At 43.8% G+C, this 27,843-nt stretch overlaps 3 protein-coding genes and 1 non-coding gene across 5 annotated transcripts; 1 reads left to right on the top strand and 3 right to left on the bottom strand.

The window, feature by feature from the left end:
• Positions 1-1,411: 1,411 nt before the first annotated feature.
• LOC120022859 (nuclear receptor subfamily 1 group D member 2-like) lies at positions 1,412-12,944 on the bottom strand. The gene is made up of 8 exons (XM_038966898.1): positions 12,365-12,944; positions 6,022-6,222; positions 5,771-5,859; positions 5,354-5,498; positions 3,592-4,436; positions 3,100-3,285; positions 2,664-2,874; positions 1,412-2,335 (listed from the first exon to the last, which is right to left on the bottom strand). Exons 1-8 carry the CDS (start codon positions 12,381-12,383, stop codon positions 2,139-2,141), a joined length of 1,893 nt encoding a protein of 630 aa, XP_038822826.1. The 5' UTR covers positions 12,384-12,944; the 3' UTR covers positions 1,412-2,138.
• A 7,739-nt stretch (positions 12,945-20,683) lies between these two features.
• On the bottom strand, positions 20,684-24,529 carry LOC120022540 (60S ribosomal protein L15). Of its 2 annotated transcripts, none has more exons than XM_038966489.1 (4): positions 24,469-24,529; positions 23,560-23,741; positions 21,977-22,113; positions 20,684-21,046 (listed from the first exon to the last, which is right to left on the bottom strand). In XM_038966489.1, the coding sequence occupies exons 2-4, from the start codon at positions 23,729-23,731 to the stop codon at positions 20,741-20,743; spliced, it is 615 nt and encodes a 204-aa protein (XP_038822417.1). In that variant the 5' UTR covers positions 23,732-23,741; positions 24,469-24,529; the 3' UTR covers positions 20,684-20,740. The 2 variants fall into 2 exon arrangements, with proteins under 2 accessions (XP_038822417.1, XP_038822418.1); XM_038966490.1 differs by having other exon boundaries at positions 24,291-24,470.
• LOC120022884 lies at positions 21,460-21,549 on the bottom strand. Its single transcript, XR_005472658.1, has one exon. It is a non-coding gene; the product is annotated as a small nucleolar SNORD12/SNORD106 (small nucleolar RNA).
• A 350-nt stretch (positions 24,530-24,879) lies between the features above and the next one.
• LOC120022541 (NF-kappa-B inhibitor-interacting Ras-like protein 1) lies at positions 24,880-26,679 on the top strand. Its single transcript, XM_038966491.1, has 4 exons — positions 24,880-25,005; positions 25,126-25,236; positions 25,616-25,857; positions 26,158-26,679. The coding sequence occupies exons 2-4, from the start codon at positions 25,143-25,145 to the stop codon at positions 26,398-26,400; spliced, it is 579 nt and encodes a 192-aa protein (XP_038822419.1). The 5' UTR covers positions 24,880-25,005; positions 25,126-25,142; the 3' UTR covers positions 26,401-26,679.
• The last annotated feature ends 1,164 nt before the right edge of the window (positions 26,680-27,843 follow it).

Raw genomic sequence — 27,843 nt, 5'->3', positions numbered from 1 at the left:
GTTTTATTGGATATTTTTTTTACCCAAACTGTCACCTAAAAATTTGCATCCCCCCCCAAAAAAATAACAATAACAATTTTATCCTTTTGACATGGAAAGAAACAACTAAAATGTCTTCAAGCGGAAATGTGTTCAGGAGTCGATAGGTTTTATTGGTTACCAACGTTAACCTTTGTCAGTTCGAATAACCTCAATGTATTTGATTTCCTGTCCATTTGCACTCATATCATACAAATGACGTCTATTACCATACACTATAATAATTAAGTGACTGGACCGTGTTTGTCAATGATGGACTTCAGTTCATAACCTAACAAGAACATTATGATTTACAACATAAACCTCCTATATGCATGTAACACACACACTGCACCATCAGCTGAAACCATAAGCTTGAAATAAGAGATTCCTCTATACAAATAAACATTCAATCAAAGCCCTTCCTCAGGTGACTAGATAGGGCCACACCGAGACAGAGGTAACTTAGCAGCGTTTACCCTGATTACATAGGTCCATCTATGCTTTTACAACATCCCCCTTAATGTCATTCAACACCTATAGTTTAGAGAGGAGACATATGTCCTCTGTAGTCATTCGTTCATTGTCAGTTTACTTTCAACTAGATGGTTTGGAGTTTAATTAACGAGCCCTAACCCACTTTAGAATCACCCTGTCTTTTCGGGCAATAAGCACAACATCCTTCTAGATTAGTCTGCCTACAATTATATATATGTTTATTTTAAATACACCCAAGGTGTAGAACAAGGCTCTCTAACCCTGTTCTTGGAAAGCTACCCTCCTGTAGGTTTTCACTCCAACCCCAGTTGTACCTAACCTGATTCAGCTTATCAACCAGCTAATTGTTAGAATCAATTGTGCTAGATTAGGGTTGGGTTAGAGCAAAAACCTACAGGATGGTAGTGCTCCAGGAACAGGGTTGGAGCAAAAACCTACAGGATGGTAGCGCTCCAGGAACAGGGTTGGAGCAAAAACCTACAGGATGGTAGCGCTCCAGGAACAGGGTTGGAGCAAAAACCTACAGGATGGTAGTGCTCCAGGAACAGGGTTGGAGCAAAAACCTACAGGATGGTAGCACTCCAGGAACAGGGTTGGAGCAAAAACCTACAGGATGGTAGCGCTCCAGGAACAGGGTTGGAGCAAAAACCTACAGGATGGTAGCGCTCCAGGAACAGGGTTGGAGCAAAAACCTACAGGATGGTAGCGCTCCAGGAACAGGGTTGGAGCAAAAACCTACAAGGTGGTGGCTCTCCAGGAACAGGGTTGGAGCAAAAACCTACAGGATCGTAGCTCTCCAAGAACAGGGTTAGAGCAAAAACCTACAGGGTGGTAGCTCTCCAGGAACAGGGTTGGAGCAAAAACCTACAGGATCGTAGCTCTCCAGAAACAGGGTTGGAGCAAAAACCTACAGAGCGGTAGCTCTCCAGGAACAGGGTTGGAGCAAAAACCTACAGGGTAGTAGCTCTCCAGGAACAGGGTTGGAGAGCCATGGTGTAAGACCTAAACGGAAAGTCTAAATAATCAATCACATATCATATTGCACCAACGATGCAAAAATACACGTCTACACAATATTTATAAAAAGGTTATTCTCTAAGGGTTGTACAGTTGCAAACTTCCTACACAACACAGACACACAGAAACAAGACAAAGAAACATAATATCTTCTGCTTGTGTCTGAACGTGTGCATTCATGGTTATTACAACAGAAGCCTTTCAGCCTTACAGTACGATAACTTTGAAGTCTTAAGTATTTCCCCTCCCCTTTGATCTTGACACATTTGCTGACTACTTCAACTTGTTTGTGAAGGGAAAAGATCACGTGAAGTGAGGGGCGTGATGAGGGTTCTCTTGGAGGTCAGGGTTCATAGTTCATTAGTGTAGATGTCCGAGGTGTGTCAGGGTGGGTGGAGAAATGGGCTTTGTGGTCCACAGCCACAGGCCTCAGACCCAATGTCCATGGTCATATTCATTAGGGCACACCATAGCAAAAGGTTTTGCAACGGGGGAAAAAAACAAGCATTTATTATTGGGAAAGTTCATGTGGTACCTCCCCATTTCAGTAAATGTTCCATTTGGTGCCTAATGAATACACCCCAGGTTCAGAACTTGGTTCTGGTCTAGTGATGGACCTTGAAGGCCAGCAGCTGCTCAGAGTGCATGTTATTAAGGGAGCGCAGTTCGGGCAGTCTGAGGAGCAGCTTGGTGAATATGGCCGACTCGTTGGTGTGGTTCTTAGTGATGAGGCCCTTCAGGTGCCGGATCAGAGTCTCCTGAAGCGCCTCCACAGAGTTCACGTTCTCAATCCCTGAGCGATCTAGAACACAAAAAACACAGTAGAACTTTGTTAGACTTGGTTCCTATACTTTTCTTTGATTACCATTCACCCATGTATGGCTCTATGACAGGAAGCTGGATAGAATATGTTAGTAAGGAAGGAAACATTCACTATAATACAAAGCATGCTTTCAAACAACAAACATACTTTAGATAGTTACACTACTCTCTTGGTAAGGAGCCATACAGTACCATAACAACTCACAGTATTAAGTCTGTTTCTATAGGCTCTATTGTCTATAGTCTAGAAGAAAGTATATTTAAAAGCAGCAGGAAATATGAATGAAAAGGTCACGTCATGATCCTACCGGCAGAGATGAGGACAACAGTGGTGAACAGGCTCATCTCCTCCTCGCTAAGGCCGAGCCGCATCAGATTTTCGCTGAAGTCCATCATGGAGGTCAGGAAGTCGCCGGCGCCCATGGCTCGTAACGTCTCCACGCTGTACTTGGTACCACCCAGGAATGTCACGGTGCGGTCTTTCACGTCAAACAGCGACGCAAAACGGATCACTAGCACCTGATGAAGTGACAGCAGATACTAAGTACGTTTGGCTGGATCAACTGCATTTCCATGAGAGCCATATCAGTTTGTTTTTAATACTGTTTTCATTCACATACATGTGAGAAAGGGGATAAGGGGTAGAGGAGAGAAGGAGAAAAGAAGAGCCTAGGGAAGGAAGATGGAGTAAAACAATCCAATAAGAGGTTTTAATATACTGTAAGTGAGTGTTCTGGTCTTCACCTCAAAGGTACCAGCCTTGAGCAGGCTGACCTGGTCGTGTTGAGAGAGGTCGCTGAAGCCTGGGATCTGCTTGGCAAACTCCACCACCTCCCTGACGGCCGGGGTGAAACTGTGGCTGAACTCCTCCCAGATCCCATGGCCTGACTTATGGGGATTCACATGGGGAGATGTGTTCATGGGACACAGCTGAGGATGGAGAGGGGAGAAGGACTTGGGTTAGAAGGAGGCACATGCAACATATCATTCATATACTTATTAAATGGTGGATAAGGCAAGTCTACATTGTGTTATGTTAACACAATCTCAAGGTGTGAGATCAAGTATGGTGTTCCACAGGGATCGAATCTTGGACTTCTATTATTTGTAGTTTATGATCTGAGAAGTGCTGTACAAATGTAGTCGATCAATATATTACAGAATAGATTAGCATAGATATTATATTAACTATAATATATCATATAGTCATTGTCCATCTGTCTATCTTGGACTCACCAGATGCATCCTGTTGCCCCCGCTCCACAGTGGTCCTGTGAATCCTCCATGGGAGTTGGAGGTGGCCTGGCTAGTGCTGTTGTTGCCTCCATGGTGGGTGTAGGCTGGGAAATAGCCACTAGGGGAGCTGTTGGGCAGTCTGTCTCTGCTGTAGGGACATTGATTCTGGGTGGGGGTGGGAGTACCTCTGCTGTAGGGGCAATGGCTGGGGGTGGTGGTGTCGTTCTCCTGGCAATGGTGCCTGTCAGGGCCCTGAGGCCCAGTGTTGGTGGGCCTCTCCTGAGCCTGGTCGTGGGCCTGAGTGGCTGTGAATGGGGACAGGTCATTCTGCTGGTTCCGGTTCCTCTCCTCTATCCTCTTTCCAGTGTCACTGACATGTTGCTCCTCCCCCGGGGAGGTCTGCTGGGCATCGGACTGGGGGGAGGGGCTACCTTGCTTCTGATTGTACATGAAGGTCTCCTGGTGGGCCCGGGTCACCGAGCCAATCCCATCCTCTGACCCGCGGTCTGAACCACTTGATGGAGACGCCGATATAGGGCTTGGGCTTGTATCCATGGCGACCGCAGACTCTGGGTGATGTTTGGGCTCCTCTGATTGGTTGGATCCGGGGGAAGCGGTGGGAGAGGTGGAGGAAGAGGCGGAGCCTAAACCAGAGTCAACATCTTGGGGGCGGGGCTCCCCAGGGCAGGCTGGCACCTGAGGCTGATTGGCCAGGGGGAGGGGGGTGTTGCCGTGGAGCTGGCTGTGTAGCTGGCTGTTGTTGTTCATCATGTTGTTCACGGCACTCTGCATCTCTAGCAGCATGCGCTGCTTCTCACGCTTTGGGATGCGGCCGAAACGCACAGCTATTAGAGGAAAGAGGTAGGAGACAAGGTTTAACACGGGTGGACACTACACGACTTTCAAAATCCTAACACTTAACAATGTTGCACAGACGGTGGTCACACACTACAAGACTCTTCACTTTGTCGTGAGGATTCTCAATACCACGCCGTCTCGCCAAAACAATGATGTGATTAGATTTAATGTAGCTATGAGCTATGGCTCAAAGCAGCATCAAACGTTCAGTCATTCACGGTTGCCATATAGAGTTGAAATATCTAGGAAACATTTTGAATTGAATATCATTGATTGTGAACTTCAGAGCTGTGACAATTTGACACTTTGGCTTTGGTTAAAGGCAAGTATAAACACATACTAGTAGTAGTCATCGCTCCTGCTACAGAGTCTACACATTCTGGGTGACGCCAAACAACGTCATCATCTCACTGGCTTCTTCTCTGGCGAACTCTCATTGGCTATTGCTGATCACCGTTCTCAAAACGTGTCATTTCAAATCTCACACTACAAGAGCATTGCAGATTTTGTCTGGGACTGCTCAAAGACGAGATCGGTAGCCTTCAGATTGCGTCTTTGACCCGCTCACATTAAACGAGCGTCGGTGACGCAACGATATGGGGATTTTTGGCTCCGATCTCAAAAAGTTGTCTTGGACAGCTAAATCGTGTAGTGTTCACCAGGCTTTAATTACCTCCAACACCTCCTATTAAAATGGTCTTTGCTGATAGGTATGCTAGTCTACAGATAATGATCAAATACTGTAAATCCTTGTTAAAAATCTAACAAACCGATACTTTTCTTCATCTACTTTTTTCTCAACTACATATTTATGTAACCCATGACAACCCACGAGAACGGTAATAAACCATGTATTATTGTGACAGGAGAGGGGATGTAGTTATAGAAGGTAATAGGAACTTACAGTCCTTGGACATGCCGACCAGCAGACACTTCTTGAAGCGACACTGCTGGCAGCGGTTCCTGTTGATCCTCATGATGGCACAGCTCTCGTTCTTCAGGCACTTCTTATACTGGATGTTCTGCTGGATGCTCCGACGAAAGAAACCCTATACACACACAGACAGACACACTAGTGAGTCAGAGTTTGTCGGGAGACTTGCTAGTTCACAGAGCTTTGACAGCAGAACTAGGTCATTAAGAGAGGAGAGAGGCTGTGGTTAAAAATAAGGAAAAAGCATTCTGAGTTCGATGATTTGACACTGTTAGGCTACCGTCCCATTATGTCATTGCCCTTGCTCTCTCACCTTAACTATGGCATTGAGGCACAACATTGATTAGGTGTGTGTGTGTCAGTCTGTGTCAGTCTGTGTGTTCTCACCTTGCAGCCCTCACAGGCATGGACCCCATAGTGGAATCCAGATGCAATATCTCCACACACCTTACACAGCAGCACCAGGCCGTTGATTTCTGCAAAAACACAGAGGCAAAACATCTCATCTGCACTCATTGACGCAATGCCTCTTTAAATTAAATTCAACAGATTGTATTCATACCCAAAGCCAAGGGACCATTATTGCAATAGTAACTGAATAGACATTCAAGTTATTGCACAGCAGAGAAACCACTCACTAGTAATGCTGCATTTTGCACTGGTCTTTGATGTAGTATGGGCCAGTGGGAGACCTAACATGGTTAGGGGCGTGTCCACCACGTTGCCCTGGCGACAGCTGTGGGAGGAGTTGTGTGTCAGGGAGGAGGAGTTGTAGCAGTCATTTGAGTCACTATGACATGACTCAGGGCTGGAGGAGCTGATGTAGGCTATTACACCCCCTAGTGGAGAGACAGACGTGATGATTAGGCTGATAATTTCATATAATTAAATATAACACATATTATACTGTTATCTCTATGGATAGGGCTGGCTGCTGGGGTAGCAGAGGTTCAAGTTACACAAAGAACAATGATTTTACATGACCTTATAAATAGAGAGTGTTTGAAAGGAATTTGAATTCATGTTGTTTCAGAAGGGAAGGATCTGGAAATCGTAGTCCAAAAAATATTCATATTTTGGGTGTGGTGTGTTGAGACTGAGCACTGCAGCAGACAGCCGAGTCTCGTGAGTGAGATCAGACAGAGCAGCATGCGTTGTGACAACTTTTTACCAGTTGTAGGTAGGCCATTTAGATTGTCGTTATGGAGACATCCATTTCCAACCCTTTTTCTAGAAAACATATTTCCAACCTTTTTTCCAGAAAACATACTGACGCTCATCACGAAATAACGGTGACAAAGCACAGGAAAATGACTTTAGGCACTTAGAGCCCATTAGAAAAATGTGCTGGGACATTGGTTGAAACTGCATTCTAATGTAGACTTGACTTATTGAAAAGCATATCAAGCTAAAGGTTTTACACATGCTCAGTTCTTGGGTCTCCAGCGCTGGGCGAGTGGAAATTTCAAGTGAACTCCCTTGCGTGCTTCTGTTATAGGGAAAGGTCCACAATGAAACTGACATTAAAATGTGGAGAATGATACAGTTGCATCTGCTGGCCATCAATTAGCCTATTCATTTCTATGCCTATGTTGGCTACTGTAGCCTACCATTTTAAACAAATATGTTGAAATGACGATATCACTGTAGCCAATGTAGCCAATGCAAAGTGAACATTTGTTTCACTTGTGTAGTTTACCTGGAGGTGGCAAACGGATTTAATAAATAGCCTATAACTTCAGTTTATTATTGTTGTTGTAGCCTTGGGTTATTAAACACTGTCTGCCAAGCATAGGCCTATTCAGTTAATTTACAGTACCAGTCAAAAGTTTGGACCCCTACTCATTCAAGGGTTTTTCTCTATTTTTACTATTTTCTACATTATAGAAAAATAGTGAAGACATCAAAACCATGAAATAACACATATGGAATCATGGAGCAACCAAGAAAAGTGCTAAACAAATCAAAATATATTTTAGATTTTTCAAAGTAGCCACCCTTTGCCTTGATGACAGCGTTGCACACTCTTGGCATTCTCTCAACCAGCTTCATGAGGTAGTCACCTGGAATGCATTTCAATTAACAGGTGTGTTGTGACAAGGTAGGAGTGGTGTACAGAAGTTTCTTCAAGTGCAGTCGCAAAAAACATCAAGCACTATGATGAAACTGGCTCTCATGAGGACCGCCACAGGAAAGGAAGACACAGTTACCTCTGCTGCAGAGGATAAGTTCGTTAGAGTTACCAGCCTCAGAAATTGCATCCCAAATAAATGCTTCACAGAGTTCAAGTGACAGACATCTCCACATCAACTGTTCAGAGGAGACTGTGTATATCAGGCCTCAATGATTGAGTTGCTGCAAAGAAACCACTACTAAAAGGACACCAATAAGAAGAAGAGACTTGCTTGGACCAAGAAACACGAGCAATGGACATTAGACTGGTGGAATTCTGTCCTTTGGTCTGATGAGTCCAAATTTGAGATTTTTGGTGAGAGTAGCTAAACAGATGATCTCCGCAGTTGTGATTCCCACTGTGAAGCATGGAGGAGGAGGTGTGATGGTGCTTTACTAGTGACACTGTCTGGGATTTATTTAAATTTCAAGGCACACTTAACCAGCATGGCTACCAGAGTATTCTGCAGCGAAACACCATCCCATCTGATTTGCGTTTAGTGGGACTATCATTTGTCTTTCAACAGGACAATGACCTAAAACACACCTCCAGGCTGTGTGAGGGCTATTTGACCAAGAAGGGCTATATTACCAAGAAGGAGAGTGATGGAGTGCTGCATCAGATGACCTGGCCACCACAATCACCTGGCCTCCACAATCACCTGGCCTCAACCCAATTGAGATGGTTTGGGATGAGTTGGACCGCAGAGTGAAGGAAAAGCAGGTAACAAGTGCTCAGCATATGTGGGAACTCCTTCAGGACTGTTGGAAAAGCATTCCAGGTGAAGCTGGTTCAGAGAATGCCAAGGGTGTGCAAAGCTGTCATCAAGGCAAAGGGTGGCTACTTTGAAGAATCTCAAATATAAATATTTTTTTAAAGTGTAATAAGGCTGAATTATCTTTTCTCTTGCGACATTCTTGCCTAGTTATAGAAACTACAAAAATAATAAAAAACAAATATTCAAATTATTTTAGTCACATTAGCTCACAATAATTATAATTTTGATGGAAAACCAAATGTTGCTTTTTATTATTATACCAGGTAAGTTGACAGAGAACACATGCTCATTTACAACAACGACCTTGGGAACAGTTACAGGGGAGAGGAGGATGAATGAGCCAAGATGGGGATGAATGAGCCATGAATGAGCCATGATGGGGATGATTAGGTGGCCATGATGGTATGAAGGCCAGATTGGCAATTTAGCCAGGTCACCGGGGTTAACACCCCTACTCTTACGATAAGTGCCATGGGATCTTTAGTGACCACAGAGAGTCAGTACTAGAGGTCGACCGATTATGATTTTTCAATGCCGATACCGATACCGATTATTGGAGGACAAAAAAAGCCGATACCGATTAATCGGCCGATTTATAAAAAATAAAAAAAATTCTATATATACAGTATATATCATGCACACACACACACACACATTTTTGTAATAATGACAATTGCAACAATACTGAATGAACAATGAACACTTTTATTTTAACTTAATATAATACATAAATACACACACAGCTCTGAAGTGACAATTATACTGAAGAGTCTGCTTAGGAGACAAATACTCTCAACTGTTTGAATAAAAATAGAGTTTAAGTTACCTGTGATGAATGTTGAAAACAAAAACTTTAATTTCTATATGCAGGAAATCCTATTTTAATAATGGGCATGGTAAGAATTGACAACCAAAGTGCAAGTCATAATTCCCATGACACTTTCTAGCAAAATCTGAAAAGCGGTTCCTTCATTTATTCCATAGGATATTTTTAGATTCACTTAAAATAAGGTCTGTGTTTCGTGTAGGCTTACATCACCGTGCCAATTTTATAACTGTGTAGATATCCATAGGACAAGGTAACTCTGATCAATATTGGCTAAATATAAGTGAAGATAAAAAAATGTGTAGAGTGGATTTATGAAAATGTTGACAAACGTTACCTTATCCTAGTGAGATTTCCACGGGTATCAAAACGTCGAGGCGGTTTAAGCCTGCACGAAACACAGACCTTATTTGAAGTAGATCAAGACATTCTCTATGGAAGACATGAACGGTAAAATAACGAAGGAACCCCTTTCAAATTCAGCCGCAAGTTATTACAGGAATTATAACGCGTCGACTATTTCTCTCTAAACCATATACCTTTGACTAATCCGGAAACTATCACCTCGAAAACAAAACGTTTATTCCGTTCCGTATTTTATCTAACGGGTGGCATCCATGAGTCTAAATATTCCTGTTACATTGCACAACCTTCAATGTTGTCATAATTACGTAAAATTCTGGCAAATTAGTTCGCAAAGAGCCAGGCGGCCCAAACTGTTGCATATACCCTGACTCTGCGTGGAATGAACGCAAGAGAAATTACACAATTTCACCTGGTTAATATTGCCTGCTAACCTGGATTTCTTTTAGCTAAATATGCAGGTTTAAAAATATATACTTGTGTATTGATTTTAAGAAAGGCATTGATGTTTATGGTTAAGTACACATTGGAGCAATAACAGTCATTGATTGATTGTTTTTTATAAGATAAGTTTAATGCTAGCTAGCAACTTACCTTAGCTTACTGCATTCGCTAACAGGCAGGCTCCTCGTGGAGTGCAATGTAATCAGGTGTTAGTTAGAGCATTGGACTAGTTAACTGTAAGGTTGCAAGATTAGATCCCCCGAGCTGACAAGGTTAAAAATCTGTCGTTCTGCCCCGCTAGGCCGTCATTGTAAATAAGAATGTGTTCTTAACTGACTTGCCTAGTTAAATAAAGATTAAATAAAGGTGTAAAAAAAAATATATATATATATATTTTAAAAAAAATATATAAAAAAAATAAAAAAAAAAAAAAAAATCGGCGCCCAAAAATACCGATTTCCGATTGTTATGAAAACTTGAAATCATCCCCGATTAATCGGCCATTCCGATTAATCGGTCGACCTCTAGTCAATACACCCGTTTAACATCCCAACCCGAAAGATGGCACCCTACACAAGGCAATGTCCCCAATCACTGCCCTGGGGCTATGGGATATTTGTTTTAGACTAGGAAACGGTGCCTCCTACTGGCCTCCAACACCACTTCCAGCAGCATCTGGTCTCCCATGCACAGACCAACCAGGACCAACCCTGCTTAGCTTCAGAAGCAAGCCAGTAGTGGGATGCAGGGTGGTATGCTGCTGGCCTTCTTAGGTTGTTAGTAAGTTAAATCGAGAAATCCTTCTTAATTTGCTCAATAAAGTTATGGGAAAAGGGTTTATTGGCTAAATGTGGCAGCTCTCTTGCAGCGAAAAACATTTTTGAGCTAGTTTTTAGGCCTCGTGGGCAGGTTTTGAGTTGTCTTGGGCAAGAAATTTCAGCTAGACCTGGCAACCCTGTGCAGAGTGGCTCTCAGCCAGGAAGAGAGGCCGACCACCCGCCCAGGAACCGCTCTGTTTTATCACCCCCCTTTTGTCAGATCAGGCTGACCTCGTTTCTCTTCCTACATTCTGGTTAGATAACACCCTTGTTACATAATGCCAGTTTCAGCAGGGTGTGTGGAGAATAGCCTGGCTACACTTCAACTCACACACATATGGCTCAAGAGGGAAGCTCATCGTCATTCAATCAAGAAGCAGGGTCAGGGCCAACATTGCCAGATTGCTTCATGAAGCAAGCGATTAATGCCTGCCAAATGTTGTGTGGCCTTATGGTACTAAATAAAATGTAATTTGTCACATGCGCCGAATACAACAGGTGTTGTAGACCTTACAGTGAAATGCTTACTTACAAACCCTTAACCAACAATGCAGTTTTAAGAATATACCTAAAAATGTAAGAGATAAGAATAACAAATAATTAAAGAGCAGCAGTAAATAACAATAGTGGGGCTATATACAGGGGGTACCGGTACAGAGTCAATGTCAAGGTAATTGATGTGTTCATGAGTTGGTCGTCTGTAAATTCCTTGTTGATCGAACTGCATTACAGAAGTTTCAGCAAATTCTAAAATAATCTCAATAGCTACAGCTGCCCTCTTTTCAACATTCATAAAGCACAAGAAATCCCATAGCAAACCCATTCCAAATAAGGGTGACTTACATAATGAATAGATGATTAGGTTGTGAAACTCTTGGCCAATCAATTATAATTTTACTAGACTGACGAAGCTCATTTTTGGAACCCGCCCCTACCTGGAACGGACATGTTTTCTCAAGAAACCCAGTGGTAGAAAATTGTGTCAGTTTACATTGCTGCAAACCTATAACTGCATGCAGTTTCACGTGTATCCACATCAACTCGCAGTGCATTATCTTTGGCAGAATTATGCAATATTTACGTCACAGCACTTCTCCACCAACCAGAGGACGCAAGGGAGCATTTAAAGAAGGAGGTATACACGCCACAGGGCTCCTCAGCCAATCAGAGAGATCGTATACAGAGTCGCACATGGCTAACGACCCGTGCATGTGAGAAAAGGGACCTGCAACACTGTTCCAGCATACCAATACTAAAATAACAACACCTTCAATGGCACTCCTAACCCACTTTAACCCAGTTTTAATTAAGGCTCATTACAGTAAGAAAAATATAACATGTATGAGCAGTTCACTGTAATACAATTTGCTTATGTTTTAATTCAAAACATCACAAAACTCTTTAAAACCAGGATTCTGACAAGTAGCCTGTTAAAGTTGTAATATTAATCTAGGTTGTGGTCTAATAAAATACACTATCAAGATTCAAAGTCAAACGGTTAAACTGTAGACACTAAAATAGGCTAGAGGCCTACACATACATCTTTATAAACGTATTGAGAAGAATATGATCATTTTACCTGCTTTTGTAGATTCCATGTGCTCTGACTTCTGAAATCCCCTTATTTGGACCTTTAGTCTGATGACGTGTTTCTTATCTTGTTTTCACCAACTTTTTACGTCACTGGTTGAAGTTTTTGATCAATGAATTGAAGCGTTCAGAAAATAGTCGGCAAATGCACGTAGTCCTACTAGTTTCATAGATGACAGCTATCGCTCAACAGCAACTGTTGCTAATCAGATTGATTTCCCGTCGTGATAGTTGATGATCACCAACGTTCCAAACAATTGACGTAAACTAAACTGTATCCGTTTGGTTGAAAACACGCCCCAAATCAAACAATAGATAGTAGCCAATTGTTTCGCTTCAGAATGAATCGAACGTTCGGAATTCCGTATATTATTCTTTTTCGTAGAGCGCTCAAAAAAACTGTCCGTCTGATGTCTCTTTTCTGAAGACTAAAGATAGGCCTAAGCATATTAACAGCTATAGCATAAAAATGTGTATTTTCTCGAAGGAAACGATAGCTCTGGTAGCAAAGAGTAGAACGTTATTATTCGCTGGACGACAGTTCCGAGTTGAGCTCTCGACTCGAACTGCTATTCTTCTTCTTTGGTGGGGTTTATCGGCGGTTGGCATCCAACGTTTTGGTGCATTACCGCCATCTACTGTACTGGAGTGTGGGCCAGAGACGGGGAGAAACTCAAATCAAATTGTATTGGTCACATACACATGGTTAGCAAATGTTAATGCGAGTGTAGCGAAATGCTTGTGCTTCTAGTTCCGACGATGCAGTAATATCTAACAAGTAATATAACAAATTCACAAAACTACCGTATACACACAAATGTAAAGGGGTGAATAAGAATATGTACATATAAATGTATGGATGAGCGATGGCCGTGCGGCACAGGCAAAATGCAGTAGATGGTATAGAACGGTATATACATATGAGATGAATAATGTGGGATATGTAAACATTATTAAAGTGGTGTATTTAAAGTGACACCTTTATTAAGTCAATTTATTAAGGTGGCCAGAGATTGAGTCTGTATAATGGCAGCAGCCTCTCTATGTTAGTGATGGCAGTTTAACAGTCTGATGGCCTTGAGATAGAAGTTGTTTTTTAGTCTCTCGGTCCCAGCTTTGATGCACCTGTACTGACCTCGCCTTCTGGATGATAGCGGAGTGAACAGGCAGTGGCTCGGGTGGTTGTTGTCCTTGATGATCTTTTTGGCCTTCCTGTGACATCGGATGCTGTAGGTGTCCTGGAGGGCAGGTAGTTTGCCCCCGCGTTGTGCAGAGCGCACTACCCTCTGGAGAGCCTTGCGGTTGAGGGTGGTGCAGTGATACAGCCCGACAGGATGCTCTCAATTGTGCATCTGTAAAAGTTTGTGAGTTTTTTAGGTGACAAGCCAAATTTCTTCACCCTCCTGAGGTTGAAGACGTGCTGTTGGGCCCTCTTCACCACGCTGTCTGGGTGGACCATTTCAGTTTGTCCGTGATGTGTACGCCGAGGAACTTAAAACTTTCCACCTTCCCCACTACTGTACTGTCGATGTGGATGGGGGGTGCTCCCTCTGCTGTTTTCTAAAGTCCACGATCATCTCCTTTGTTTTGTTGACGTTGAGTGAGAGGTTATTTCCCTGACACCACACTCCGAGGGCCCTCACCTCCTCCCTGTAGGCCGTCTCGTCGTGGTTGGTAATCAAGCCTACCACTGTAGTGTCATCTGCAAACTTGATGATTGAGTTGGAGGCGTGCATGGCCACGCAGTCATGGGTGAAAAGGGAGTACAGGAGAAGGCTGAGAACGCACCCTTGTGGGGCCCCAGTGTTGAGGATCAGCGGGGTGGAGATGTTGTTTCCTACCTTCACCACTTGGGGGCGGCCCGTCAGAAAGTACAGGACCCAGTTGCATAGGGCAGGGTGTAGACCCAGGGTCTCGAGCTTAATGACGAGTTTGGAGGGTACTATGGTGTTAAATGCTGAGCTGAAGTCAATGAACAGCATTCTTACATAGGTATTCCTCTTGTCCAGATGGGATAGGGCAGGGTGCAGTGTGCAGTGTGATGGCGATTGCACCGTCAGTGGACCTATTGGGGTGGTAAGCAAATTGGAGTGGGTCTAGGGTATCAAGTAGGGCGGAGGTGATATGATCCTTGACTAGTCTCTCAAAGCACTTCATGATGACAGAAGTGAGTGCAACTTCTAGTCATTTAGTTCAGTTACCTTAGCTGTCTTGCGAACAGGAACAATGGTGGCCATCTTGAAGCATGTGGGGACAACAGACTGGGATAGGGATTGATTGAATATGTCCGTAAACACACCAGCCAGCTGGTCTGCGCATGCCCTGAGGACACGGCTAGGGATGCCGTCTGGGCCGGCAGCCTTGCAAGGGTTAACATGTTTAAATGTTTTACTCACGTTGGCCAGGGAGAAGGAGAGCCCACAGGCTTTGGTAGCGGGCCGTGTCAGTGGCACTGTATTGTCCTCAAAGCGAGCAAATAAATTGTCTGGGAGAAAGACGCCGATGTCTGTGACGGGTCTGGTTTTCTTTTTGTAATCCGTGATTGACTGTAGATCCTGCCATATATGTCTCGTGTTTGAGCCATTGAATTGCGACTCTACCTTGTCTCTATACTGACGCTTTGCTTGTTTGTTTGCCTTGCGGAGGGAATAGCTGCACTGTTTGTAATTGGTCATGTTTCCAATCGCCTTGCCATGATTTTAAAGTGGTGGTTTGCGCTTTCAGTTTTGCGCAAATGCTGCCATCAATCCACGGTTTCTGGTTAGGGAGGGTTTTAATAGTCACAGTGGGTACGACATCTCCGATGCACTTGCTAATAAACTCGCACACTGAGTCAGCGTACACATCAATGTTGTTGTCTGAGGCGATCTGGAACATATCCCAGTCCACGTGATCGAAGCAATCTTGAAGCGTGGAATCCGATTGGTCAGGCTAGCGTTGGATAGACCTGAGCACGGGCGTTTCCTGTTTTAGATTCTGTCTATAGGTCGGGAGCAACAAAATGGAGTCATGGTCAGATTTGACAAAGGCAGGGCAGGGGAGGGCTTTGTATGCATCGCGGAAGTTAGAGTAGCAATGATCCAGAATGCTACCAGCTCTTGTCGCACATTCGATATGCTGATAGAATTTAGGAAGCCTTGTTCTCAGATTAGCTTTGTTAAAATCCCCAGATACAATAAATGCAGCCCCAGGATGTATGGTTTCCAGTTTATACAGAGTCCAGTGAAGTACGGCTGTGACCATAATCGAAGAGAATTCTCTTGGAAGATAATGCGGTCGGCATTTGATTGTAAGGAATTCTAGGTCAGGTGAACAAAAGGACTTGAGTTCCTGTATGTTGTTATGATTACACCATGAGTTGTCAATCATAAGGCATACACCCCCACCCTTCTACTTACCAGAGATGTTTGTTTCTGTTTCGGCGCGATGCATGAAGAAACCGGGTTGCTGTACCGACTCTGACAACATATCCTGAGTGAGCCATGTTTCCTTGAAACAGAGAATGTTACAATCTCTGGCACTAAATCCTACCTGCCAGCACTGTTGCTCTTAATTGTATCTTTTTTAAATATTTGAGACTATATCTAATGCCATTCTACTCAATACAGTCTTTAAACTAATTTGCTGTACCTCTTTCTCCCTCATACTAGATCTCAGCCTCTCTCTGCCCACCTTGTAGCAGTACATGCTCCACGGTCTCCGTTTCCTGGCAATAATCACACTTTCCTGTTGGATGCTTTCCTATCACATTTAAGGTCTTATTCAACTAGCCTACACTCTCACTATGGCCTAAATTTAAACATTTAGGCCAGATAGGCAATGTTAGGAGAAAGGGGATCCTCGTGTCCAAGAGGTGAGGCAGAGGCCTCAGGGGGGAGGCAACGTGAGGACAGACACTTTCAGAATGACACACACACGTAACCCTTAATCTTGTAAAAATAGCCTCCTCTCTTCTGTCCCTTCCTGCCGTCCTTCCCTACCCGACTTTCCTCTGTACTTTAAATAAATGCCTGCCCTTAGCATTCCACTGCTCCTGCCATTTCTGCACCATCACTGTCCATATCAGGCTTTTTGCCTCTGCCTTGTTCATTGAAACTACAACATCAACATCCCCACTACTAAGTGCTTGTTTAGCCAGAACACCAACTGCCTCGTTCCCCTCCACCCCCACATGGACTGGGACTCAAGTGAATCTTATCTGTGTACCCATCTGTCTAATCCTGCCATGTGTTTGTAGCACCTCATAAAGCAGGTATTGTCTGCTACGTGAGCTAAAGGACTGGAGACTCATTAACACTGAATAACTACGCTGTCTGGCTTCACTTCGCCCACCCACTGTAAGGCCAACAGTACGGCCATCAGCTCCACCGTATATACAGCCAGATGATCTGTAATATGTTTCCTGACTTCCACCCCACATTCCTGCACTACAAATGCTGACCCAGTACATCCTGTCCTTGGATCTTTTGAACCTTCTGTGCAAGTGGCCACAAAATCCTGACACACAGTAACCAGTCGTCTCTTCAACAAATCAGATGGATCATCACCCTCCCTATCTTTCCGTAGTCTCTCCAACACTTCTAGATCAACTACTGGTGGCGGGAGAAATGGGGAGGAGGGGCTCTTGGGATCTCACATTGAGTGAATTCATATAGAAAAGTAGTTCCTATTGACACATATAGATGCAAAGAGTGCATGCATGCATTTAAAAATACTACCATCTTGTCTCAATGCCACTGTGAGCAATGTAGTACATCCTTGACAAGTTCTCAGACACAAAAGCGGTGTGAGGATTTATTGCTGATGGGTTCCAACGTTTCAGAAATGGATTGGGAAAATGGAACATGAATAAAAATGAGTCTTTTGCCTATAGTATAGCAGCAAAAACAACATTTATCCAACAAATTGAATGCACTGAAGCATAAAATCTGAAATAATTAGAAGATTTTTCCCAGACATTGAGCTTTCAGGATTTCAGGAATGTAATACAGCAGCAGTTTAAAATGCATAAAAAGCATTCTCACATTGGCAGCAAAGGCTTCTTTACACAGTACAAAACATATTTTTGAAATGTTAACATTTTTTTTCGTTATTAATAATAATTCAACTATTTCATGTGTGTAATAGAGCACGCAAGCTTGTAGCCCTCAAACCCGGAAATCAGTTACCTCTGGTTTGTTCAGCCATACCTATAGGGAAAATGAATGGGGAAAGAATGCTCTCTATGGAGAACAGCACACAGGCACACTTGCTAACTACTGCTACAAGTTATAACACACCTACCTAGGTAAGGCTTGCTATAGTATCATGGTGACCTGTGTTTCACCTCCACTTGAGCTAAACTGGGTGAGGCAGAGGTGGGGCAGAGGCCACAGAGAGGGGAGGCAATGTGAGGACAGACACATTCAGAATGACACACACACATAACAGCTTGTTTTTTTTACTCAGGAACGAGGGCAAAATGTAGATATTTGGGTGTAGGTCTGCATGTGTGTTTGAAACAGTGTTTTCATATAGCTAACCAAGTACACTAGTGTTTTCATATAGCTAACCAAGTACACTAGTGTTTTCATATAGCTAACCAAGTACACTAGTGTTTTCATATAGCTAACCAAGTACACTAGTGTTTTCATATAGCTAACCAAGTACACTAGTGTTTTCATATAGCTAACCAAGTACACTAGTGTTTTCATATAGCTAACCAAGGAGAAAAATAATGAAGTAGTTGTCCTGTGTGACATCAATGAAATAGAGTAGTTATGTGACCTTACTCCAGCATCTTGTTCCTGAATCCATGCACCTTGGTTGAACGGAGATGAACCACATCATTTATCCAGCAGTACCGTCTGTCTCAGAACGGGTCAAACTGACTGACATGAGCTGTTTCACCGTATCTCCCACACACTTCCTTGTCATAGTTGTCGACAAGAATAATGTGGCTACCTAGCTTTTCAACGAAGGTCAGTGCAAGAACGAGGAGAGACATTTAAGTAGAATGAAGACATTCAACAACTCTGAGAACAATGGAAGTTCACTTCAAATTCAACAGTAACACACATTGATTTGAATAAGAGAATATGAAGTTCGTTTTGCAGATTTTCTGCATCACTTAGTTGTCTGACAGACATGGTAATCACCACCCCACTGTACCAAGCAGCCTTCATGGGTTTGGCACAGCCATATCCCAAGGGAGACCTGTACTGACCAGCTCCCATTTCCCTGGTTTCTTCTGCTACCACCCCGAAAAAAGTAGAGAACATGCCTCCTCACCCATTCTCCAGTTTCGGTGGAATTTTGGTCACCAGGTCACAGATCATGGGCGACCTGAACACTGCCGTTCTCTTTCCCCATCTAAATGTGTGTAATAACAATGGGCCTGGGAGAAATGTGAGAAAGTTCTATAAATGACCATTGTTCTCTAACTCAACCCCCTTGCTGCTCTAGCTTTTGAGTCCTTTCAGACAGTGTATCGTCTTTGAAGTATTGTCTTTACTTAGAACTGAGTAGTGGTGCAACAGAAGATTAAGGGGGACGGGGGGGCAGTGCTTCACATCATTGTGTTACTTTACTATTTAGCTGTAAATTTGTGCTTTACGTTGAGCAGACTAATATGTCTTATTTAAGGTGTTTTTAGTCTAACTTAAATTTCTTCCAGTTGAGATGTTATAATCAATCTAGCACTTAGCCCATCAGTATACTACACCATACATTGTCAGTTGATGGAAAAATAGATTTGATCAAATGAGAAAATTATACTTTCTATTATCTTGGAAATCAGATTTTTCCTTCTGACATGGGACTCGAACCAGCCATCCTCCAGATCACGTCAAACTCATTCCACAGACGGCCAAGTTTGTGCAGGTTTTCGATCCACCCTTGTACTTGATTGATGAATTAAGGTCACTAATTAGTAAGGCACCCCTCACCTGGTTGTTTAGGTCTTAAGTGAAATAAAAAATAAAAACCTGTACACTCAGCCCCCAGTGGAATGAGTTCGACACTCCTGTTCCAGATGCTGTCCCACTTCAACTTCTCGGTTGTGGCTCTCCAACCCTGTTCCTGGAGAGCTATCGTCCTGAAGGTTCTCTCCAACCCTGTTCCTGGAGAGCTATCGTCCTGAAGGTTCTTCCTGGAGAGCTATAGCCCTGAAGGTTCTCTCCAACCCTGTTCCTGGAGAGCTATAGTCCTGAAGGTTCTCTCCAGCCCTGTTCCTGGAGACCTATAGTCCTGAAGGTTCTCTCCAGCCCTGTTCCTGGAGAGCTATAGTCCTGAAGGTTCTCTCCAACCCTGTTCCTGGAGAGCTATAGCCCTGAAGGTTCTCTCCAACCCTGTTCCTGGAGAGCTATCGTCCTGAAGGTTCTCTCCATCCCTGTTCCTGGAGAGCTATTGTTCTGTAGGTTCACTACAACCCATTGTAAGCAACCCGATTCAGCTTATCAACCAGCTAATTATTAGACGTGCTAGACCAGAGCTGGAGAAAACCTACAGGACAATAGCTCTCCAGGAACGGAGGTTGAGCCCTGCTCTGACAGTATTTCCTAAACTCAGCCCCCCCCCTGCACGTTTTGGTATTTGCCCTAAAACTACATAGCCGATTCAAATGAAATCCAGCTTTGATTATTTTAAATCAGCTGTTCAGTGCTAGGGCAAACAACAAAACGTGCACCTAGGGGGGGACCCAGGACCATTTGGGAAACTCTGCTCTAGGCTGCCTGCTATATCAGACCTAAATAGATCATTTAATGTGACCTTTCCTGGTGATCCTGGACTATAGACACTCAACACCAAGAGTAGTTTCACTGTTTGACTAGTGGTCCTTAGTGCCAACAGTCAAGCCCCCCAGGTTATTTAAACTATTATCCCCAAAAACACATTGTTAAACCATTCCTAGAGCCCCCAAACTCAAAGCCAGTTCCACAGCATTCCCCCCCCCCCCCCCCTAACCAGGGACCGATTTAGAACTGGGACACCAGGTGGGAACAATTTATCAAGTACAACAGAAACCCAGCCAGCAGGCTCCGGACCCACAGGGTAGGAGTTGAATGATCTAGATGTTATGACGAATAACCCCTCCGGTGTAAACCAGTGTGTACTGTAGACAATGGTTCAGATCAGTTACACTCACTGTCATATTGATCAATAGTTCTGACAGGGTGAATTTCTATAAACCACATTTCACAAGTCTGAAGATGCTAGTCTGTCAGCTTCGCGTATCCTAATTACTAACCACTATCTATATCCCTTTATCGCCAAAGACATCAAATGGCAGCTTCAACACCCAAAATGATGAACTCTCACACACCACACCAACATTTTGTCACCATAAAAAGGCATGTGTTTATTTCTTTAAATGTACAGACACCCTCTAGCGGTAGCGGTGCAGCTGCAGGGTATTGCGTCTCTTCCAGGCTGCCCGGCGGGAACCACCCATGGTCATGTGGAACTTGTGGCCCTTGCCCAGGCCACGGCTCTTCTTGCCCGCGGACGTCAGGCCACGCATCTCCCTGTGCTTGTGCACGGGCCTGGTGATCCATTGGGTGTCGGGGTTGCGTCTGATAGCCTTGTGGAAGGTGTCGATCAGGATCACTTCGAAGAACTTGTAGGTGGAGTCCTCTCCTACCCAGTAAGAGGCCAGCACCCTCAGGCCTCCACAGTGACGACCAGCACGCTCCTGTTGGGGAGACCGAAGACCAAGCAGGTCAGACAAGTCACATTCAGAAACTTGAATGAATGTAAATGACTGATTTGCAATGTTCTGAGGCCTGGCCTAGTGACAGCACTGCCAACCCCATACTGCGCATGGCTCCCTGCGGCAGGGGTATTACCCAGTTACGCCACCTTCAAATCTGTCGAGCAATTCTAGCATATAGATACACACACAATAAAAAAAGGTATGGGAAAGATCTAAAATGATAAATTCCCACTGCCTGACACATACACATGGAGCTACACAACATATGGATTTGTCTCAACATTGAAGTAATCATCAAGTCCAATGTGAAGAGACTACCATTCACTTAGTTTAATACAATACAGTTTTAAATACAACCAAGATACTTTTGGAAAGGACGCATTATTTTCTGTAATGTGGTTTCAGACAAATTGGCTTATTTCAGACTGGTTTCACCATAGTCGATAAGATGGGGAAAAAAGTTGAGCATCATTAACCACATTGAGAGGATGCATTATTGATGAAAAGGGTTCCATTTGGAATGTGAGATTTGTTTCAGAGGGAAATAGAGCCAATATGAAATGACTTGTACCTATCCAACGCATTCATATCGGCACAAGGGTCTAGAAGCAGAGGCAAGGGTAGATTTGGAATTGAGCGTAGATTTGCCAAGCCAGGTCAGATCTGTGACATCCTTGTGCAGTTCTTTGTAACTTCTCCCTGAAGCGTACTCACTCACTATCTCTCATGGACTTAAAATAAATACTGACTGATGTAAGATTATCTTTGTATAAAAAAAAACACTAGCCCAAGCTTACACCAATACCATGCTTACCAAGTACTTAACAAAGTGAGCAAATGCAACATTTGGGGAGAAAGGATAAGAATCAGACCACAACCTGGGAGATACACCTGTTCAGAAACTCTTACCTCAGCAGTGGACTGGAGGCTGCGGGCAAACTTGATCTGGTTGACACCATGGTGGACGGGCTTGCCGTAGGTGGCACCCTTGGGCACGGGGCGCTTGCGGCCTCCACGGCGAACACGGACACGGTAGATGACATAGCCTGTCATAAGACAGCGACATGTCAAGGAATAATAGACAACAAATGACACAACCACTTGGTCTACCTTTCATGTGAAGCAACACTTCTAAACAGATAAGTGACTTGAATGTTTTTGCGAAACCAAACAGGCAATGGGAATACCATCTGTCTAATCACGACAACAGAGCTACAAATAACATATTCAACTTATCAAACCAACGGATCAGACATGAGGGCTCCTGAGTGGTACAGCGGTCTAAGGCACCGCATGTCATTACTGACCCTGGTTCGATTCCAGGCTCTCTCACAACTGGCTGTGATTGGGAGTCCCATAGGGCGGCACACAATTGGCCCAGAGTCATCCGTGTTTGGCTCTCACTGTAAATAAGAATTTGTTCTTAACTTGCCTAGTCTGTAGTGGGTTTGTTGTGATGCCTCTAGCACTGAGATGCTGTGCCTTAGACCACTGCGCCACTCGGGAGCATGTAGGTAGGGGTAAAGTGACTATGCATAGATAACAGGGAGACGTGATCTTCCTGTCTGGGCTGGCGCCCCCCCCTTTGGTTGTGCCGTGGCGGAGATCTTTGTAGGCTATACTCGGCCTTGTCTCAGGATGGTAAGTTGGTGGTTGAAGATATCCCTCTAGTGGTGTGGGGGCTGTGCTTTGGCAAAGTGGGTGGGGTTGCATCCTTCCTGTTTGGCCCTGTCCGTGGGCATCATCGGATGGGGCCACAGTGTCTCGTGACCCCTCCTGTCTCAGCCTCCAGTATTTATGCTGCAATAGTTTATGTGTCGGGGGCTAGGGTCAGTTTGTTATATCTGGAGTACTTCTCCTGTCTTATCCGGTGTCCTGTGTGAATTTAAGTATGCTCTCTCGGAGGACCTGAGCTCTAGGACCATGCCTCAGGACTACATGGCATGATGACTCCTTGCTGTCCCTAGTCCACCTGGCCGTGCTGCTGCTCCAGTTTCAACTGTTCTGCCTGCGGCTATGGAACCCTGACATGTTCACCGGACGTGCTACCTGTCCCAGACCTGCTGTTTAAACTCTCTAGAGAGACTGCAGGAGCGGTAGAGATACTCTTAATGATCGGCTATGAAAAGCCAACTGACATTTACTCCTGAGGTGCTGACTTGCTGCACCCTCGACAACTACTGTGATTATTATTATACCATGCTGGTAATTTATGAACATTTTGGCCATGTTCTGTTATAATCTCCACCCGGCACTGCCAGAAGAGGACTGGCCACCCCTCATAGCCTGGTTCCTCTCTAGGAAGTTTTTCCTAGCCACCGTGCTTCTACACCTGCATTGCTTGCTGTTTGGGGTTTTAGGCTGGGTTTCTCTACAGCACTTTGAGAAATCAGCTGATGTAAAAAGGGCTATATAAATAAATTTGATAATAAACCCTGGAGTAGCAGCACTGTTAAGGGGGGGGGTCAACGTAAATTGTCCCTGTCACCCACCTTGTTTGCACTTGTACCCCAGTCTGCGCGCCTTGTCTGGTCTGGTGGGTCTAGGCGCACGGTGGAGACCGGAGAGCTGACGGTACTGCCAGCATCGGACGCGCAGGAGAAAGCGCATCACGTCGGACTGCTTCTTGCGCCATAGCTCCTGTATATATTTGTACGCTCCCATGTTGGATTAACTGTGACAAAAGGCAAATAGAAATATGTAATGGTCACCATTAAATACTTGGATTTAACCGTTACTCTAGTTGGAGGGAAAGTAAGGCACCGATAATTTGCTAATCTTCATTCAAAGCAATGATATGGCCAAATTGGCTATCTAGCCAACACGTTTACTTTGTTTACTACGTAATGTAACCTTTAAATAATCAAGTCAAGAATTACATCTTCGGGTTACATTTAATTCAGCGTGTATTATATTGGCGTCTACATGCACGTGCTTTTGGGGCTAATTTCTGTTTCTATCTAGACCACCTGGAAATCCGTTTTCGGGCAGTAGGAGGCTCGCGGTAGGCCCCCATGCAAAGAGTCCTACACACTGGATAGGTAACTAGTTAACCGGCTAGCACTCCATAGTAGACAACCTCTAAAGCTAAAATATTAACTAGTAAAACTTGTAACGCAACAAATGCACATAGTTTTATAAACACAGAACATCAATGTCTAGCAACTTTCTAACCTCGCTCTTAGGCAATGTATAGGAGACCAATAGAAGACCCATGCATTACCTCGGATACGCAATGCAATATTCATATTTTCACAAATTAAAAAGCAGAAATGGAGGTAGTGTGTTATTAGCTAAGCATTCCGTTAACTAACCCCAGAACTATACAACCTGATGGCCATGTTTTAATACAGATTTTTAATGGATTGTACATACTGAAAAATAATAAAATGCTAGCTTACATGATGGCGTACCTGCCGGAAAGAAAGAAAAACGTACCCAGTGTGCTTTATCAAAACGTCAGTGACACAGTTCCGGTCAGATACGCCTGGGTATTGTAGTTTATTACAATAATGTTAATAGTTTTCATATACATTTCACCTAACTTCATTTAATAACCTGGGATTTTGATGGTCTTGACATTTTAGAACACAACCAGATTGAAATAAAAGTATTTACTACTTACTTTTGTACATTGAGATTTGGTCCACTACACTTGTCGATTTTACCATTCTTATTGGTAGCTGGTAATATACATTTATATTTGACATTTATTAATGCATATTAATAAATGTATGTGTTATTTATACAGTGCATTTTTCTCAAAATTCACCGCTCCCCTCGCCTCTGCACATGCGCAGAAAATCATTGGAACTTCCTTGTCAAAAGAGAATGGATGTTGTGATTTTAGCTAGCTAAATAACTTCAAAGTTGGTTAGCTACCCAGTTTACTCCAATAATAATTGTAATCTCTCCGTTTGGCCAACTCTTACACCAAGGTACTTGTTTTATCGTATCAAGCTAGCTACGTACATTTTGGATGCGATGTTGACGACGATGCTTCAGCTACAGTAGTTCATTTTTCTACTTATTTGACATTTATTTTTGTGCTATTACAGGTTTTCGCGTATTCGAAATGGGGAAAGGCTGCAAAGTTGTGGTGTGTGGTTTGGCATCTGTAGGAAAAACAGCCATCCTTGAACAGCTGTTATATGGCAATCACGCAGTTGGTACGTTGATGACTGAATTGGTTGTATTTGAGAAATTAACACTGTATAAAATGTGCTTGTAGTGTTAAAAGGGAATTTGCAATGTAGCCTGGAATGACCAGTTATTGGGAGCAAAACAGCGTTCTGCACTTTCACTATACAACTTTTGCAGTTGAAATCTGTAACTAAGTTTGTGTGTGGCGTGAATTTAAGACCATGGTCTGGGGTAAACCAGAGAACTGCTAAAGACCGTCCGGCATGGTGTGGCCTTACGCTCCACAGGGAGCCAAAGGAAACAAATGAATATATATACTGTATTTCACAGAGTTGAGTGAGCACTGCCTACCTGCCAGACTGTTGAACACAACCATTGAATTCCATTGTCTCCTGTCTGTTGAAGGTTCAGAGTCCACTGAGACCCAGGAGGATGTGTATGTGGCGTCGGTGGAGACAGACCGCGGTGTGAAGGAACAGTTACGTCTCTATGACACCAGAGGGCTCCACGACGGCCTGGACCTTCCCAAGCACTACTACTCTGTGGCGGACGGCTTTGTGCTGGTCTACAGCGTGGACAGCCTGGAGTCCTTCAAGAAGGTGGATGTCCTCAAGAAGGAGATAGACAAATCCAGAGACAAGAAAGAGGTACTGGGATTGTGATTGATTGAAACTCTCCTTAAGCTTTGCTAAGTGTGTGTGGTTTTGTTCAAGTGAGCCAGGTTTCTTTGATTGATTAGCTGTCTATGGCCAAAACAATCAAATGTATTTATAATGCCCTATTTACATCAGCAGTTGTCACAGTGCTTATATTCTAACCTGGCCTAGACCCCAAAGAGCAAGCAGAAGCACAGTGGCCATAAAATACAAAATAAAAACGATCAACCAAGACACAAATCAGAACCTTATGCTATTGTTGTTTAGTTGGAGTGTCCCCTCTTCCTGCAGGTGATGGTGATCGTGCTAGGGAACAAGACGGACCTGCGTGAGCTTCGTCAGGTGGAGCAGGAGGCAGCGCAGCAGTGGGCGCGGGGGGAGAAGGTTAAGCTATGGGAGGTCAGCGTCACTGAGAGGAACTCTCTCATCGAACCCTTCACCATGCTCACCAGCCGCCTCACACAGCCTCAGAGCAAGTCTGCCTTCCCTCTTCCAGGACGCAAGAGCAAGGGCACAACGTCCAATGACATCTGAACTGAACTCAACCTTGAGCGTACCTAAGATCCAAGTACTTCGGGGAGGGGGAGATGTCAGAGTAGGATCGATGAGTTAGCCAGCCAAATTACATTAATATTCTGACTTCATATCAAGATAGATATCCATGAAATATGGGCAAAGACATAGTAACTGACTCGACAACCAACAACCCATTAAATTCCCTTAAAATAAAGCTTTTTTTTTTTTTTTATACATTTGAAGTCAGAAGTTTACATAGACCTTAGCCAAATACATTTAAACCTAGTAAAGATTCCCTGTCTTAGGTCAGTTAGGATCACCACTTCATTTTAAGAATGTGAAATGTCAGAAAAATAGTAGAGTGATTTATTTCAGCATCACATTCCCAGTGGGTCAGAAGTTTACATACTCAATTAGTATTTGGTAGCATTGCCTTTAAATAGTTTAACTTGGGTCAAACGTTTTGGGTAGCCTTCCACAAGCTTCCCACAATAAGTTGGGTGAATTTTGGCCCATTCCTCCTGACAGAGCTGGTGTAACAGTCAGTTTGTAGGTCTCCTTGCTCATACTCTTTTTCAGTTCTGCCCACAAATTCTCTATGGGATTGAGGTCAGGGCTTTGTGATGGCCACTCCAATGCCATTTTGCCACAACTTTGGAAGTATGCTTGGGGTCATTGTCCATTTGGAAGATCCATTTGCGACCAAGCTTGAACTTCTTGACTGATGTCTTGAGATGTTGCTTCAATATATCCACATAATTTTCCTACCTCATGATGCCATCTATTTTGTGAAGTGCACCAGTCCCTCCTGCAGCAAAGCACCCCCACAACACGATGCTGCCACCCCCGTGCTTCACGGTTGGGAAGGTGTTCTTCGGCTTGCAAGCGTTCCCCTTTTTCCTCCAAACATAACGATGGTCATTATGGCCAAACTGTATTTTTGTTTCATTAGACCAGAGGACATTTCTCCAAAAAGTACAATCTTTGTCCCCATGTGCAGTTGCAAACCGTAGTCTGGCTTTTTTTAATGGGGGTTTTGGAACAGTGGCTTCTTCCTTGCTGAGCAGCCTTTCAGGTTATGTCGATATAGGACTCGTTTTACTGTGGATATAGATACTTTTGTACCCGTTTCCTCCAGCATCTTCACAAGGTCCTTTGCTGTTGTTCTGGGATTGATTTGCACCAAAGTACGTTCATCTCTAGGAGACAGAACGCGTCTCCTTCCTGAGCGGTATGACAGCTGCGTGGTCCCATGGTGTTTATACTTGCTTACTATTGTTTGTACAGATGAACGTGGTACCTTCAGGCGTTTGGAAATTGCTCCCAAGGATGAACCAGACTTGTGGAGGTCTGCAATTTTTTTTCTGAGGTCTTGGCTGATTTCTTTTGATTTTCCCATGATGTCAAGAAAAGAGGCATTGGGTTTGAAGGTATGCCTTGAAATACATCCACAGGTACACC

This window comes from Salvelinus namaycush, chromosome 27 (assembly GCF_016432855.1).
Source record: "Salvelinus namaycush isolate Seneca chromosome 27, SaNama_1.0, whole genome shotgun sequence".
Lineage (NCBI taxonomy): Eukaryota > Metazoa > Chordata > Actinopteri > Salmoniformes > Salmonidae > Salvelinus > Salvelinus namaycush.
The sequence above is the reverse complement of the archived record's forward strand: the minus strand, read 5'-3'. Positions and strand labels throughout refer to the sequence as shown.

Excerpts from the sequence above, each read along its gene's own strand:
- LOC120022859 (XM_038966898.1), bottom strand. Across the intron at positions 5,499-5,770 it reads ATGCCTGTGAGGGCTGCAAG|GGTTTCTTTCGTCGGAGCAT; the intron begins GTGAGAACACAC and ends GTGTGTGTATAG. Across the intron at positions 2,336-2,663 it reads TGTTGTCCTCATCTCTGCCG|ATCGCTCAGGGATTGAGAAC; the intron begins GTAGGATCATGA and ends TTTGTGTTCTAG.
- LOC120022541 (XM_038966491.1), top strand. The coding sequence starts at position 25,143 with ATGGGGAAAGGCTGCAAAGTTGTGGTGTGTGGTTTGGCATCTGTAGGA. Across the intron at positions 25,237-25,615 it reads ATATGGCAATCACGCAGTTG|GTTCAGAGTCCACTGAGACC; the intron begins GTACGTTGATGA and ends TGTCTGTTGAAG. Across the intron at positions 25,858-26,157 it reads AATCCAGAGACAAGAAAGAG|GTGATGGTGATCGTGCTAGG; the intron begins GTACTGGGATTG and ends CTCTTCCTGCAG.
- LOC120022540 (XM_038966489.1), bottom strand. The coding sequence starts at position 23,731 with ATGGGAGCGTACAAATATATACAGGAGCTATGGCGCAAGAAGCAGTCC. Across the intron at positions 22,114-23,559 it reads GGGGTACAAGTGCAAACAAG|GCTATGTCATCTACCGTGTC; the intron begins GTGGGTGACAGG and ends GTCTTATGACAG. Across the intron at positions 21,047-21,976 it reads GCCTCCAGTCCACTGCTGAG|GAGCGTGCTGGTCGTCACTG; the intron begins GTAAGAGTTTCT and ends TCTCCCCAACAG.